Source organism: Choloepus didactylus, chromosome 11, assembly GCF_015220235.1.
Source record: "Choloepus didactylus isolate mChoDid1 chromosome 11, mChoDid1.pri, whole genome shotgun sequence".
Taxonomy (NCBI): domain Eukaryota; kingdom Metazoa; phylum Chordata; class Mammalia; order Pilosa; family Megalonychidae; genus Choloepus; species Choloepus didactylus.
In genome coordinates, this window is record NC_051317.1 from 64536287 (window position 1) to 64553954 (window position 17668).

The 17668-nt window shown below is 37.6% G+C and overlaps 1 protein-coding gene across 9 annotated transcripts in view; it reads right to left on the reverse strand.

Moving 5' to 3' along the window:
- Nucleotides 1-17668, reverse strand: part of CPLANE1 (ciliogenesis and planar polarity effector 1) — a 254183-nt gene that overhangs the window by 43880 nt on the left and 192635 nt on the right. For 8 of the 9 annotated variants that reach the window (XM_037799359.1, XM_037799363.1, XM_037799361.1 and 5 more), the window contains 3 exons: nt 2826-2991; nt 1032-1090; nt 398-565 (listed from right to left, as the gene is read on the reverse strand). In XM_037799359.1, the coding sequence (XP_037655287.1) occupies nt 398-565; nt 1032-1090; nt 2826-2991 (393 nt within the window). Of the gene's footprint in view, nt 1-397; nt 566-1031; nt 1091-2825; nt 2992-17668 lie in introns of those variants that run through there. The other variant, XR_005210980.1, reaches the window with a different exon arrangement.

Sequence of the window (17668 nt, forward strand, 5' to 3'; positions counted from 1 at the left end):
AGCTGATGGGGACTGGCTATTTCTGCAGGAGTAGAGACAAGTGGAGAAACAGGGAGAGCAGTTAAGAGGCAAATTACAGATACATATATTAATGAAAACTACAGAAAAGAATAGTACGGAACAGATATCAAAATAGTATTAGGTACACTGAAGTGCTTTGTTATATCTTTGTTACATCTTAGGTAGAGGCTTAACACCATTTTTTGCTTTTGCCCTTGGTAATTCTAGAAATTTATAAAAACCTTGTTATTATGAGGCTATCTTTTTTCTGCATTTCATCACCATAACACTGAGCAGGGTAGACAGATACACTGAGCTTGGGTCACAAAAGCACTTCATTTCTTCTAATCAGACCTGAAGATATCTTGTCAAATGACATTCCAAACCTTGTTCTTACCCTCTTAGAGAACGGGAGCATTGCTGTCTGGAAACTTGAGCAGTTCTGGGTTTGTTAGGCAAACGTTTCCATGCAATTGCTGGTGGCTGCACTGATTCAGACAACAGCTCATTCATGAGATTATATGCCTGTGAGATTCGACGACTATAGTGGTCAGAGAGTACCAATCTTAAAAAAAAGAGTTAAACATCATTTACTAAGAGTCACTTTCAATTTACATTTCTAGAGGGAACATACTGTTTGAAGACTCTAGCATTTGCTTTCTTCAATGCTTTTTAAATGCTTCTGTACATCAACGCTCTAAAAATCATTAGGCAGGATTATTAAAAGTACTTGCCATTAGGGCTTTTGGGGCATTTGTCATTTCCCAAATGCATGTACCTGTCTAGGTTGGGAGAAGGAAGGGAACAGAAGAAATAAAAGTCATAAACATTGAATGGAAATAATTATTTGAAAACAAATTCCTTAAATGAATTCCTAATAAATCTAATTTTTTTCTTTGCAGTGATTTCTCCCATAATTTTCTATTTATCAACAAAAAAGGGACAGTCATGAAAAATGGAATTCCAAAGTCATTTTCTATGCTAGGGTAGGCAAGCTACAGAACTGCTCAAAGCAGAACTACCAAACTCACCTATCTTTTTCATGCTTCATCTTCTGTCTCAGCCTGATTTCCCTTGAAGTCATGCAAAACTGCACAAGAAATATCCAGTTAGTTCATTATTGTACAGTTTATATATTAAACAATTATGATCCATGGAAAACATGAAATCCCACTAATCAATTTTAATGGGGGGTTAAAACATAGTTTTGCTATTTAGAAAAGAGTGCAAAAACATTGTCCTATTTGATGAAGCTTACTACCCCAGCACAACACATGAAAAAGTTAAATTGAAGTATCATGTAATTAAAGCAAAATTCAATTTAGTAAATGGAATGTAAAATCTGTTTTACTAGTTAAGGTAATGTATTTTCTCAAAAGAGGAGGACACTATCAGCTGCATTTAAAATGGAAAATAGGACCATTTTAGGGATGGACACACCTACACCCAAGACTCAGTTTTGTGATTAACTTCACCAAGAGCTTGGTTGATAAAGCAGAAATACATCACAATTAAAATAATCATTTTGATATTTTATAAAGTTTAACAAAACCTACTATAGCAAGCAACTTGTAAACTCTGCAAAATTTATGTTCCATAAGGCAAATTGACAAATGTCAGATATGTATATCTTATCATTCTAGAATTTCAAGTGATACTGTTACTAATGAGTTATTAATGAGGTTAAGTCTTTTCTGAGACAATTACATATACAAAAACGGGCACTCAGAAGTGAATTCACTTTCTCAAGGTCAGATAGAGAAGCAGTCAGTAATACATTAACAGTCTTATTGATTTCTGATAGAAATTAAAAAAAAATTTTAATTACATTAACCCCTCACTAATCCCAGACATTCACTCAAATAGAAGCTGTGATCTTGAAGCAGATGTCACAACGTCTATGAATGAAATACTCCCTATGCTCTCAGAGTTAATTTATTCTAAATTTGGACACAAAATTCTAATCATGTACTTTAGTTGTCCTGAAGATCTCTACCACATCTGTCTCTGGACCTATTAAGAAATGGGTATATTACCACCAATATGCTCTCCTCAGAGACAGGTTGGTAAATTGTACACTTTTGTACCATTCGATGCTTATGTAGGACAACCTCAACTGGAAAATTCACTTATCTTATAAAACTTGCTCCCCTAATTATGCTGAAAAATGAAGTGTTATATTTTATTTCAGAGAACAAAACAAAAGATAAACTGTAATTTAAGTGTAATATAAATGTGACTTTCATAGTAATGTGATTATCAGAGTAACATTGCTTTGTTTCATCTTTCAAAGAAAAATACTGCTAACCTAGCCAAGGTGATGCCTATAGCCAGGGCTTGTAAGTTAATGCTGACAGTTTAAAAGGCATTTAAAAAAAAAAAAATCACATACACAGAAGCACCATCATTCTATTGGTAGATGACTGGACCATAAAGTTTTTTCATATTCTTTGTAGATAACTTATGGATAGAAAAGTGATTTTTTTAAATAGGAGGAAATGATTTTAATATGCACATGGTCAACTGCTCAACTGCCATTGTATCTGGTTGAAAATTAAAGGAAAAACTCTAATTGGTCACCTAATCACTCAACTTCCTCATGTGGTTAATGCTAGAGCCATAATTATCCTGGATAAGAAATATTGAAGATAGTTGAATAGAACATAGTTTGTAGAACATGCTGCTGCATTAACTTTTCCTGACCTAAGTAAAATGCTGACTTTTATATATGCCATGATTATGTTACTCCTTTTTTTGAATATTAGCCAGGAAAAAGCTACATATAATTCTATGATAATTCCATTACCCTTGTACTAAAGACTTACTTGATTGCCTGTGGGGCAGAAAGGATCATGTTCTTGCCCTCTCTTTTCTGCCAGTTGATTTAAGTACTCTCTCATTCTTTCTTTTTGTTTTCTTTTCATCCAGACTTGAATCTGTCTTCTCTCCTTCTCAGTTCTCTGTGGACATCTGCCAGAAGTATGCTGAATCCTGAGAAATTCCACAGGTAGGACATCACTTGTTTTGAAATTTGTTATGCAGATAAGTATCACAAATAAATACTGTTTATTTAGAAAGACTGAAAAGTAGTATATACTTATGATCTCTAGTCAACTCACTCCAACCTGTCCCACTGAAATTCACTGAAAATGATCTCAGAAAAATTCCCAAATGGCCTCTTCAGTCTTCATCCCACTGAATTTCTCTTAAACATCTCACACAATCAGCTTTTCCTTTACCTTAAAACTCTCTCATGGGGGCAAGATGGTAACATAGAGAGGAGTAAAATTTAGTTAGTCCCCTGCAGCAACTAATAAACAACCAGGAATGACTACTAAATAATCTGGAATAACTGCTGGGGGACAACTGTGACTGTCTACACATTGTACATGAACCTGGATTAGGAGGAATGCCTGAGATCGCAGCAAAACTCTATAAGTAAAAACTGCAGAACTGTGCCGGGAGCCCCCTCCCCCCATGGCAGGCTGAACTGAAAAACCTCACTGTGGTAGAAAGCGGCACTCTTTGAGCAAGCGAATATAGCTCAGCCCAGCTCCAGCTGGGGTTTTAATTAACAAATGGGGACTGCTGAATACAAGCTACAAAATCTAACAAGCAGACATAGGCTTTTAGTGACGACTGACCTTAAAGAGCCAGAAGACTCCTCTGTTCCAGGAGGGGAAGCCCAGAAGACCAGGTGTTGCCTCTGGCCAATGGGTGAAGCCAGGGGCTGTGGACTGGCTCTGAAAGCGGGCTTTCTGTCCCTTTTTCTCTCTCTTAACCTGAGTGGCCCAGTGGAGAGAGCCTCAGCCATTTACAGTTCACAGCACTCTGACCCAGACAGGGGTGGGATAACAGAGTCAGAGAAACAAAGGAGCTATTCAAATGCAGATAACTCCCTAGAGGGTGTATTTTCCCTAAGAGGAAAAAGGTGGGGCCCAGCTTTACTACTGGCCTTCTGATCAGTATCAGACCCCAGAGCCTAGGGGAAAACAGCCAAAACAGAAATTAAAGGGGCCACACCTCCTTACACCAGTCAGGAGCAACAGGCTGATAGGCCTCACCTACTGGGCAAGTTAGGAAAAGCACAGCAGCTAGAGACCTCACAGGAAAGTCTGTCAATCTCTAAGACACACCTGCAGCGAGACTTGAAACTGAATATAACTCCATTCTGAGATCTGAACCCATTCTGCTCTGGGAAAATCTGACTGGGGTAACAAAGGTAACCAGATGCCTAGACAACAGATAACTACAATCTACACTAGGAAAAATGAGGATATGGCACACTCAAAGGAACAAACTTACACCTCAATCAAGATATAGTTGAAATATCGTTTCACTTTAATGAAACAATCTATTAAAGATTTTCAAACAAATATGCTAAATCAAATCAAAAACCAAATCAATGAGTTCAGGGAAGATATGGCAAAAAATATGAAGGCTATAAAGAAAACACTGGGTGAACGTAAGTAGAAATCAAAAGTTTGAAAAAACAACTGGCAGAATCTATGGAAATGAGAGGCACAACTCAAGAGATGAAAGACACAATGGAGACATACAACAGCAGATCTCAAGAGGCAGAAGAAAACATTCAGGAACTAGAGAACAATACAACTAAAATCCTATGCACAAAAGGACAGACAGGAAAAAGAATGGAAAACTATGAGCAAAGTCTCAGGGAACTGAATGATAACATGAAGTGCATAAATGTACATGTCATGGGTGTGCCAGAAGGAAAAGAGAAGGGAAAAGGGGCAGAAGCAATAACAGAGGAAATAATCAATGAAAATTTCCCATCTCTTATGAAAGACACAAAATTATAGATCCAAGTGCAGTGTACCCCAAAGAGAATAGATCTGAATAGACCTATGCCAAGACACTTAACAATCAGATTATCAAACATCAAAGACAAAGAGAGAATCCTGAAAGCAGCAAGAGAAAAGCAATCCATCACATACAAGGGAAGCTTGATAAGACAATGTGCAGATTTTTCTGTAGAAACCATGGGGGCAAGAAGGAAGCAGTGTGATATATTTAAGATACTGAAAGAGAAAAACTGCCAACCAAGAATCCTATACCTGGCACAACTGTCCTTCAAATATGAGGAAGAGTTTAAAATATTCTCTGAGAAACAGAAAATGCCAGAGTTTGTGAACAAGATACCTGTTCTACAGGAAATACTAAAGGGAGCACTACAGACAGATAGGAAAAGACAGGAGTGAGACGGAACACAATTTTGGGTGATGGTAGCACAGCAATGTAAGCACACTGAACAAAGATGACTGTGAGTATGGTTGAAAGAGGAAGGTTAGGAGCATGTGGGACACCAGAAGGAAAGAGGAAAGATAAAGACTGGGACTGTATAACTCAGTGAAACCTACAGTGCTCAACAATTGTGATAAAATGTACAAATATGTCTTTACATGAGGGAGAACAAATAAATATCAACCTTGAAAGCTGTGAAAAAATAGGGTGGTATTGGGGAAAAAGTACAATCAACACAAACTAGAGACTATAGTTAACAGTAACATTGTATTATGCTTCCTTTAATGTAACAAAGGCAATATACCAAAGCTAAATGCCTATAAGAGGGGGACATAAGGGAGAGGTATGGGACTCTTGGCATTGGTGATGTTGTCTGACTCTTTTATTCTACTGTAGTTTAATTCTATCTTTCCTTTTGTTGCTTTTAGGCTATCATTTTTTTCTTTCTTTTTCTTTTGTCTCTCTACCTTCTTGGACTCTTCCTCCTTCTTTGTGCAAGAAATGGAGATGTCCTTATAGAGACAGGGGTGATGGTAGTGAATACATAAATATGTAACTATACAGGGAACCATTGATTGTTTACTTAGAATGGAATGTATGGCGGGTGAACAAAACCATCTTAAAAAAAAAAAAACAATGGGTTGATGAAGAAACCTTGAGGGCACTATATTGATTGAGTAAAATAAGTCAGACACATAAGGACAAATATTGCATGGTCTCACTGATATGAACTAATGAACTAATTATAATATGTAAACTCATAGACATGAAATTTGTTACCAGGATATAGAATGAGGCTAAAGAATGGGGAGCGGTTGCTTAGTATGAGCAGAATGTTCAACTAGGTTAAACTTAAGTGTTTGGAAATGGAAAGAGGTGACGGTAGCACGTTATTGTGAGAATAACTAACAGTGCTGAATGGTGTGTGAATGTGGTAGAAAGGGGAAGCTTAGAGTCACATATGTCACAAGAAGGAAAGTTGGAGGTTAAAAGATGGGAATGTACGAAACAGTGAATCTTGTGGTGGACAATGTCTGTGATTAACTGTACAAATATTAGAAATCCCTCTCATGAACTAGAACAAATGTATGACACTATAACTAGAAGTTAATAGAGGGGTATATAGGAAAAAAATACACCTATTGCAAACTATGTACTACAGTTAGTAGTATTTTAACATTCTTTCATCAACAGTAACAAATGTACTATACCAAAACTATGAATCAGTAATGGAGGGGGGTGGTTAAGGGTATGAGAGGATTTGAGTTTTCTTTTTTTGTCTTTATTTCCTTTCTTGAGTAATGAAAATGTTCTCAAAATTGAAAAAAATTTAATTGTGGTGATGGTACCATGGGCAACTGATTGTGCATTTTGGATCTTTGGATAATTGTATGGTATGTGAACAATCTCAATAAAATTAAATTTTTAAAAAAGACAGGTTATATTACAATCACTTAGGAAAACTTTATGTTCAAGAAGCATTTCTAGTAGCCAAAAAGTGGAAACATCCCAATCATCCATCAGCTGATGCGTGAGTAAATAAAATGTGGTACAGCCACAAAAAGCAGTCTTAATTGGCAATTAAAAAATGAAGTACGATACATGCTGCAACATGGATGAACCTTGAAAACATTATGCTAATCAAAGAAGCAGGAAACAAAGAACCACATATTATATGACTGCATTTACACGAAATGTCCAGAACAGGCAAAGCCATAGATTTGCAGGAAAATGTGAAGGGCCTGATAATGGGTATGGGTTTTCTTTCTGGGGTGATGAAAATATTCTAAAATTGATTGTGGTTATAATTACACAATTCTGTGAATATACTAAAAGCCAGTGAATTGTATACTTTAAAATGATTAATTGAATAGTATTCTAGTTTGCCAATGCTGCCAGAATGCAAAACAACAGAGATGGATTGGCTTTTATAAAAGGGGGTTTATTTGGTTACACAGTTACAGTCTTAAGGCCATAAAGTGTCCAAGGTAATGCATCAGCAATTGGGTACCTTCACTGGAGGATGGCCAATGGTGCCCGGAAAACCTCTGTTAGCTGGGAAGGCATGTGGCTGGTGTCTTTTCCAAAGTTCTGGGCTCAAAATGGCTTTCTCCCAGGATGTTCCTCTCTAGGTTGCAGTTCCTCAAAAAACGTCACTCTTAGTTGCTCTTGGGGCATTTGTCCTCTCTTAGCTTCTCTGGAGCAAAAGTCTGCTTTCAACGGCCATCTTCAAACTGTCTCTCACCTGCAACTACTCTGTCAGCTCCTATGCATTTTTCAGTGTCCCTCTTGGCTGTAGCTCCTCTTCAAAATGTCACTCTCAGCTGCACTGAGTTCCTTCTGTTTGTCAGCTCATTTATATGGCTCCAGTGATTTAATTTAGACCCACCTTTAACGGGCGGGGTAACACCTCCTGGAAATTATCCAATCAGAGTCATCACCCACAGCTGGGCAGGGCGCATCTCCACGGAAACACTCAAAGAATTCCACGGAAACACTCAAAGAATTGCAATCTAATCAACACTGATAAGTCTGACCACACAAGATTACATCAAAGATAATGGCATTTTGAGGGACATACTACATTCACACCAGCACAAATAGTATGCATATTATATCTCAATAAAGCTGTTATTAAAACAAATAAACAAAATACAAAACTCTCTCTTACCTGTGTATTTTCCTAACTCTTAAAACACTGGCTCCTTTCTTCTCTGCTCACCATTTCATTATTAGTGTCTTTCAAAGTTCTGTTTTAGACTTGTTTGTCTATAATCTATTCCCTGGACTACCTCAATCACTTTCAAAACTTGGAATGCAGAGATGACTTCCAGGCACTGCCCTTTTAGATTTACCCCCATGCCACACTTCCCACAGCAGCTCCATTCCTGCAAGACTCAGGACTCCTCTGATGGGTGACTTTGGCTGAAGGTCTCACCACTGACCTTCTGAAACATCCTTAGAACTATACTGCACTCTGAGCTCTGCCTATCCAACTCTGCTTCTTTCCCTATCTCCTTCACAGGGAAGGGCCTGACCTGTATTGTGATCTGATACCTCTCCCTACTTTCTCTGTATTTGTTTTCCTCTTTCCCCTCACAGGTATTTCCCTCAGTAAGTCTCTGTATATCTAATCCCTTATTGGCTTCTGCTTCTCAGGAGATCCTAACTAATGCAAGTTGTACTAAAAGGGTCTGAGAAAATGGGCAGTGTTAGAGAGGGATTTGGGATAGACACACTTGTCACCCTGTAGGCAAAGAGGACACCATCCTAAATGGTAGATGAGCCACAGACAGTCCCTGGTAAAAGGAAGGAAATGCCACAGCATATGCGATATTTCAGGTATTTGGAAGATACTGGGAATTTGGGGCAGGAGTGGATGGGTACTGCTAAGTTTTATTGATAACAACAGAGGAATAAAGAGAAATTGAGAGCCATTAAAACAAGCAGTTAAAGGCTAAGTGTGAGAGTCAGAAGGCCTTTTTGGAAGTTACAAAAAGACCCTTTTCCTCTGCAGTAAAAAAGCAGCAGTGAAGATCTGACAGAGCCGATGAGCTCTAGAAAAGCCTGAATGCTAGCCAAGGAGGTCTGCTATGATAAGGTCAGAGGCCTGGCAGGAAAAACTTGGGCTCCTACATAGAAAGATGACATCTGGATGGATGCCCATGTGCATGTTGACTCTGAATATCCCCCTGAAACTTCAGAGCTTGCAGAAATGCCCTTCCCTTCCCTAGTAAGAATTAGCACTTCTGCTGTGCTGGAAGATGCTCCAGAGGCCTTTCCTATGAATGGCAAAAGATATCTGTCAGGAGCTGTCCCAAACAGTCTCCTGAATTCAAGTCTAATAACTAAAGTTAAATCCCAGCATAAGCCAACTGGGGATGTGCTGGGCTTGATAAGATAGAAGAGAGACTATACACCAAAGGTGTTACAAGAATTAGCTAGCATGCACCACTAGGAGCCAGGGAGGTACCCTAGAGGTAGAAAGTAGAGTTTAAAAAAAAAAAATACAGAGGCAAAACAGAAAAAAGAGAACAGATCAAGATCCCAGAAAAGCAACAGAGGAAAATTGCACAAGTAGTACCATCTTAAAAACTTGTATGGCATACACAGGGCAAGAATCAGAAGAGCTGAAAAAATCTGATCAGTTAAACATGGACAATTCTGTAGGTCTAGAATAAATTGAACCAAGGGACAAAGAAGATCCTTAACACAAAGCAATCAACAATAAAACCCTGGGCAAAAGAGAGAAACTGACCTTCAGAGTAAATTCATATAACATAATAAGATGCCTACACATAAGCAAAAAAATTACAAGCCATATCAAGAAACAAGAAGATAGGGCCCAGTCAAAGTAACAAATTCAAACCACAGAGGAGATACAGAATTTGGAAAAACTAAAGATGCTCAAACGAATTTCCTAAATCAATTCAAAGAGATGAAGGAATACATGTCTAAAGAGATAAAGGATATTAAGAAGACACTCAGTGCAAAGAAGAATTTGAAAACATAAAAAGAAAGATAATAGAAATGATGGGAATGAAAGACAAAATAGAAGAGATTAAAAATACATTAAAGGTGCACAACAGCAGATTTGAACAGGCAGAAGAAAGAATCAGTGAACCAGAAGACAGAACAATTGAAATTCTAAAGACAGAAGAAAAGAGAGAGAAAAGAATGGAACAAATTGAGCAGGGTCTCAGGGAATTTAATGACAACATGAAGCAAATATGCACACACAATATGGGTGTTCGAGAAGGGAAAGGGGACAGAAAGACTATTTGAGGAAATAATGGCCAAAAATTTCCCAACTCTTATAAACACATAAATATATGCGTCCGAGAAGTGCAACTTTCTCCAAACAGAATCCTAACAACCTGCTGCAAGATACATATTAATCAGAATGTCATTTGCCCAAGATAAAGAAACAATCTTGAAAGCAGTAAAAGAAAAGTGATTCAACACATACAAGCAAACCACAATAAGATTAAGTGCTGATTTCTCATCAGAAACCATAGAGGTGAGAAGGCAGTGATATGATAAATTTAAGGTACTGAAAGAGAACAACTGCCAGCAAAGAATCCTTAATCTCTCAAAACTGTCCTTCCAAAATGAGAGGCCTCTTGCCTCTCACCCCTCTTTTCCTGTGAGAGTGCCCACATGTCTTTTTTTTTTTTTTTAATTCAGTTTTATTGAAATATATTCACAAACCATACAGTCATCCATGGTATACAATCAACTGTTCACAGTATGATCATATAGTTATGCGTTCATCACCACAATCTATTTCTGAACATTTTCCTTACATCAGAAAGAATCAGAATAAGAATAAAAAATAAAAGTGAAAAGAGAATACCCAAACCATCCCCCCATCCCACCCTATTTGTCATTTAGTTTTTACTCCCATTTTTCTACTGATTTTTTTTCAATTTTTTAACTTTGTTTATCAAAAAATTAAAAACAAACAGGCAAACAACAACCAAAAAAACCCCACAACATTTCAAACAAAGCAATGGATTAAGGAAAACAAATAACCTAAAATAACTACTTTGCTTCCAATATGTTCCTACCATACCCCAAGAAAATTAATAAACCATGTCCAAACAGAGGAGTAAGAAAAACAAATAATCTAAAATAACTACATTGCTTCCAACATGTTCCTACCATACCCCAAGAAAATTAACAACCCCTAAGAAAACAAAGGAATAAGAGAAAAAAAAAACCCTAAAATAACTCTATTGCTTCCAACATGATCTTACTATATCCAAGAAAGTTTACAAACCATAATCATTCCTGAGCATTCCCATAACATTGAGATTACCCTCCATAGTTTATCTGTTCTTATTAGATTATCATTCCCCCTCCACTAATTGGTATCTCTAGGTCCCCTACATTCTACCGAATAAAACACTGTACATTTTTCACAGAATTCACATTAGTGGTAACATACAATATCTCTCTTTTTGTGCCTGGCTTATTTTGCTCAGCATTATGTCTTTTTTTTTTTTTTAATCTTCATTTTATTGAGATATATTCATATACCACGCAGTCATACAAAACAAATCGTACTTTCGATTGTTCACAGTACCATTACATAGTTGTACATTCATCACCCAAATCAATCCCTGACACCTTCATTAGCACACACACAAGAATAACAAGAATAATAATTAGAGTGAAAAAGAGAAATTGAAGTAAAAAAGAACACTGGGTACCTTTGTCTGTTTGTTTCCTTCCCCTATTTTTCTACTCATCCATCCATAAACTAGACAAAGTGGAGTGTGGTCCTTATGGCTTTCCCAATCCCCTTGTCACCCCTCATAAGCTACATTTTTATACAACTGTCTTCGAGATTCATGGGTTCTGGGTTGTAGTTTGATAGTTTCAGGTATCCACCACCAGCTACCCCAATTCTTTAGAACCTAAAAAGGGTTGTCTAAAGTGTGCGTAAGAGTGCCCACCAGAGTGACCTCCCGGCTCCTTTTGGATTCTCTCTGCCACTGAAGCTTATTTCATTTCCTTTCACCTCCCCCTTTTGGTCAGAAGATGTTCTCCGTCCCACGATGCCAGGTCTACATTCCTCCCCGGGAGTCATATTCCACGTTGCCAGGGAGATTCACTCCCCTGGGTGTCTGATCCCACGTAGGGGGGAGGGCAGTGATTTCACCTTTCAAGTTGGCTTAGCTAGAGAGACAGGGCCACATCTGAGCAACAAAGAGGCATTCGGGAGGAGGCTCTTAGGCACAGCCATAGGGAGGCCTAACCTCTCCTTTGCAGCAACCGTCTTCCCAAGGGTAAAACCTGTGGTAGAGGGCCCAACCCATCAAACCACCAGTCCCCTATGTCTGTGGTCATGTTAGCAACCATGGAGGTGGGGTAGGCGAATACGCCTGCATTCTCCACAGGCTCCTCAAGGGGGCACTACACTTTTTTTCCTTGTTTTTCTTTTTTCTTTTTTTTTTTAACTTTCCCTTCTTTTTTAAATCAACTGTATGAAAAAAAAGTTAAAAAGAAAACAAACATACAATAAAAGAACATTTCAAAGAGACCATAACAAGGGAGTAAGAAAAAGACAACTAACCTAAGATAACTGCTTAACTTCCAACATGTTCCTACTTTACCCCAAGAAAGTTAGCTAATATAGCAACATTTCTGTGAACTTGCTCCTACTAAATCCATCAGAAATTAACAGACCATAGTCATTTCTCGGCATCCCCAGAACGTTAAATAGCTTATCTGTTCTTCTTGGATTATTGTTCCCCCTTCCTTAATTGCTCTCTATTGCTAGTTCCCCTACATTCTACATTATAAGCCATTTGTTTTACATTTTTCAAAGTTCACATTAGTGGTAGCATATAATATTTCTCTTTTTGTGCCTGGCTTATTTCACTTAGCATTATGTCCTCAAGGTTCATCCATGTTGTCATATGTTTCACGAGATCGTTCCTTCTTACTGCCGCGTAGTATTTCATCGTGTGTATATACCACATTTTATTTATCCACTCATCTGTTGAAGGACATTTGGGTTGTTTCCATCTCTTGGCAATTGTGAATAATGCTGCTATGAACATTGGCGTGCAGATATCTGTTCGTGTCACTGCTTTCCGATCTTCCGGGTATATACCGAGAAGTGCAATCACTGGATCGAATGGTAACTCTATATCTAGTTTTCTAAGGAACTGCCAGACTGACTTCCAGAGTGGCTGAACCATTATACAGTCCCACCAACAGTGAATAAGAGTTCCAATTTCTCCACATCCCCTCCAGCATTTGTAGTTTCCTGTTTGTTTAATGGCAGCCATTCTAACCGGTGTTAGATGGTATCTCATTGTGGTCTTAATTTGCATCTCTCTAATAGCTAGTGAAGCTGAACATTTTTTCATGTGTTTCTTGGCCATTTGTATTTCCTCTTCAGAGAACTGTCTTTTCATATCTTTTGCCCATTTTATAATTGGGCCGACTGTACTATTGTCATTGAGATGTAGGATTTCTTTATATATGCAAGATATCAGTCTTTTGTCAGATACATGGTTTCCAAAAATTTTTTCCCATTGAGTTGGCTGCCTCTTTACCTTTTTGAGAAATTCCTTTGAGGTACAGAAACTTCTAAGCTTGAGGAGTTCCCATTTATCTATTTTCTATTTGGTTGCTTGTGCTTTGGGTGTAAAGTCTAGGAAGTGGCCTCCTAATACAAGGTCTTGAAGATGTTTTCCTACATTATCTTCTAGGAGTTTTATGGTACTTTCTTTTATATTGAGATCTTTGGTCCATTTTGAGTTAATTTTTGTGTAGGGGGTGAGGTAGGGGTCCTCTTTCATTCTTTTGGATATGGATATCCAACTCTCCCAGCCCCATTTGTTGAAAAGACCATTATGATTCAGTTCAGTGACTTTGGGGGCCTTATCAAAGATCAGTCGGCCATAGATCTGAGGGTCTGTCTCCGAATTCTCAATTCGATTCCATTGATCTATATGTCTATCTTTGTGCCAGTACCATGCTGTTTTGGCAACTGTGGCTTTATAATAAGCTTCAAAGTCAGGGAGTGGAAGTCCTCCCACTTCGTTTTTCTTTTTTAGAATGTCTTTAGCAATTCGAGGCATCTTCCCTTTCCAAATAAATTTGATAACTAGCTTTTCCAAGTCTGCAAAGTAGGTTGTTGGAATTTTGATTGGGATTGCATTGAATCTGTAGATGAGTTTGGGTAGAATTGACATCTTAATGACATTTAGTCTTCCTATCCATAAACATGGAATATTTTTCCAGCTTTGAAGGTCCCCTTCTATTTCTTTTAGTAGAGTTATGTAGTTTTCTTTGTATAGGTCTTTTACATCTTTGGTTAAGTTGATTCCTAGGTACTTGATTTTTTTAGTTGCTATTGAAAATGGTATCTTTTCTTGAGTGTCTCTTCAGTTTGTTCATTTCTAGCATATAGAAACATTACTGACTTACGTGCATTAACCTTGTATCCCGCTACTTTGCTAAATTTCTTTATTAGCTCTAGTAGCTGTATTGTTGATTTCTCAGGGTTTTCTAGATATAAGATCATATCATCTGCAAACAATGACAATTTTACTTCTTCTTTTCCAATTTGGATGCCTTTTATTTCTTTGTCTTGCCGGATTGCCCTGGCTAGCACTTCCAATACAATGTTGAATAACAGTGGTGATAGCGGGCATCCTTGTCTTGTTCCTGATCTTAGAGGGAAGGCTTTCAGTCTCTCACCATTCAGTACTATGCTGGCTGTGGGTTTTTCATATATGCTCTTTATCATGTTGAGGAAGTTTCCTTCAATTCCTACCTTTTGAAGTGTTTTTATCAAAAAGGGATGTTGGATTTTGTCAAATGCTTTTTCAGCATCTTTTGAGATGATCAATTGATTTTTCCCTTTTGACTTGTTAATGTGTTGTAATACATTGATTGATTTTCTTATGTTGAACCATCCTTGCATGCATGGAATAAACCTCACTTGGACATGGTGTATGATTTTTTTAATGTGTCTTTGGATTCGATTTGCAAGTATATTGTTGAGGATTTTTGCATGTATATTCATTAGGGAGATTGGCCGGTAGGTTTCCTTTTTTGTAGCGTCTTTGCCTGGTTTTGGTATTAGATTGATGTTAGCTTCATAAAATGAGTTAGGTAGTATTCCATTTTCCTCAATGTTTTGAAAGAGTTTGAGTAAGATTGGTGTCCGTTCTTTCTGGAAAGTTTGGTAGAATTCCCCTGTGAAGCCATCTGGCCCTGGGCATTTATTTGTGGGAAGATTTTTGATGACTGATTGGATCTCTTTGCTTGTGATGGGTTGGCTGAGGTCTTCTATTTCTTCTCTGGTCCGTCTAGGTTGTTCATATGTTTCCAGGAAATTGTCCATTTCCTCTACATTATCCAGTTTGTTGCCATATAGTTGTTCATAGTATCCTCTTATAATTTTTTTTAATTTCTTCAGGATCTGCAGTTATGTCACCTTTTTCATTCATTATTTTGTTTATATGGGTCTTCTCTCTTTTTGATTTTCTCAGTCTAGCTAGGGGCTTGTCAATCTTGTTGATCTTCTCAAAGAACCAACTTTTGGTGATATTTATCCTCTCTATTGTTTTTTTGTTCTCTATGTCATTTATTTCTGCTTTAATCCTTGTTATTTCTTTTCTTCTACTTGGTTTAGGATTGGTTTGCTGTTCATTTTCTAGCTTCTTCAGTTGATCCATTAGTTCTTTGATTTTGGCTCTTTCTTCCTTTTTAATATATGCGTTTAGTGCTATAAATTTCCCCCTTAGCACTGCTTTTCCTGCATCCCATAGATTTTGGTATGTTGTGTTCTCATTTTCATTCATCTCTATATATTTAGCAATTTCTCTTGCTATTTCTACTTTAACCCACTGATTGTTTAGGAGTGTGTTGTTTAACCTCCAGGTATTTGTGAATTTTCTAAGTCTCTGATGGTTATTGACTTCTAATTGTATTCCATTGTGGTCAGAGAATGTGCTTTGAATAATTTCAATCTTTTTAAATTTATTGAGGCTTGTTTTATGTCCCAGCATATGATCTATTCTGGAGAAAGTTCCATGAGCACTAGAAAAGTATGTGTATACTGGTGATTTGGGATGTAATGTCCTGTATATGTCTGTTAAATCTAATTCATTTATCAGATTGTTTAGGTTTTCAATTTCCTTACTGGTCTTCTGTCTGGTTGATCTATCTATAGGAGAGAGTGATGTGTTGAAGTCTCCCACAATTATTGTGGAAACATCAATTGCTTCCTTTAGTTTTGCCAGTGTTTCTCTCATGTATTTTGTGGCACCTTGGTTGGGTGCATAGACATTTACGATTGTTATTTCTTCTTGCTGAATTGCCCCTTTTATTAGTATGTAGTGGCCTTCTTTGTCTCTCAAAACATCCCTGCATTTGAAGTCTATTTTATCTGAGATTAATATTGCTACACCTGCTTTCTTTTGGCTGTAGCTTGCATGAAATTTTTTTTCCATCCTTTCACTTTCAGTTTCTTTGTGTCCCTGTGTCTAAGACGAGTCTCTTGTATGCAACATATTGATGGTTCATTTTTTTTGATCCATTCTGCGAATCTATATCTTTTAATTGGGGAGTTTAATCCATTTACATTCAACGTTAAAACCGTGAAGGCATTTCTTGAATCGGCCATCTTATCCTTTGGATTATGTTTGCCATATTTTTCCCTCTCTCTATTAATATCCTTTATTGTACCCATACCGAATCTCTTTAGTACTGAACCTTTCTCCAAGTCTCTCTGTCCTGTCTTTGTTTCTCTGTCTGTAGGGCTCCCTTTAGTATCTCCAGTAGGGCAGGTCTCTTGTTAGCAAATTCTCTCAGCATTTGTTTGTCTGTGAAAAATTTAAGCTCTCCCTCAAATTTGAAGGAGAGCTTTGCTGGATAAAGTATTCTTGGCTGGAAATTCCTCTCACTCAGAATTTTAAATATATCGTGCCACTGCCTTCTCGCCTCCATGGTGGCTGCTGAGTAGTCACTACTTAGTCTTATGCTGTTTCCTTTGTATGTGGTGAATTGCTTTTCTCTTGCTGCTTTCAGAACTTGCTCCTTCTCTTCTATGTTTGACATTGTGATCAGTATATGTCTCGGAGTGGGTTTTTTTGGATTTATTCTATTTGGAGTTCGCTGAGCATTTATGATTTGTGTATTTATGTTGTTTAGAAGATTTGGGAAGTTTTCCCCAACAATTTCTTTGAATACTCTTCCTAGACCTTTACCCTTTTCTTCCCCTTCTGGGACACCAATGAGTCTTATATTCGGACGTTTCATATTATCTATCATATCCCTGAGGTCCATTTCGAGTTTTTCAATTTTTTTCCCCATTCTTTCTTTTATGCTTTCATTTTCCATTCTGTCATCTTCCAGGTCACTGATTCGTTGTTCAACTTCCTCTAGTCTTGTACTATGAGTGTCCAGAATCTTTTTAATTTGGTCAACAGTTTCTTTAATTTCCATAAGATCATCCATTTTTTTATTTAGTCTTGCAATGTCTTCTTTATGCTCTTCTAGGGTCTTCTTGATTTCCTTCATATCCCGTACTATGGTCTCATTGTTCATCTTTAGTTCTTTGAGTAGCTGCTCTAGGTGTGTCTCTTCTGGTCTTTTGATTTGGGTGCTTGGGCTTGGGTTATCCATATCATCTGGTTTTTTCATATGCTTTATAATTTTCTGTTGTTTTTGGCCTCGTGGCATTTGCTGACCTTGATAGGGTTCTTTTAGGGTTTGTAGACCAGTTGAAGTCCTTATCTCTAATTTATCAGATCTACAGCTTCGTGGAGTACACTTTCTCTAACTAACCAGCAGGTGGCGTCCACGAGCCACCTGTTCTCCACAAGCCAGATCTCCCCTGCTTAGCCTTTTTGGTGAGTGGGGGAGTGAGTCT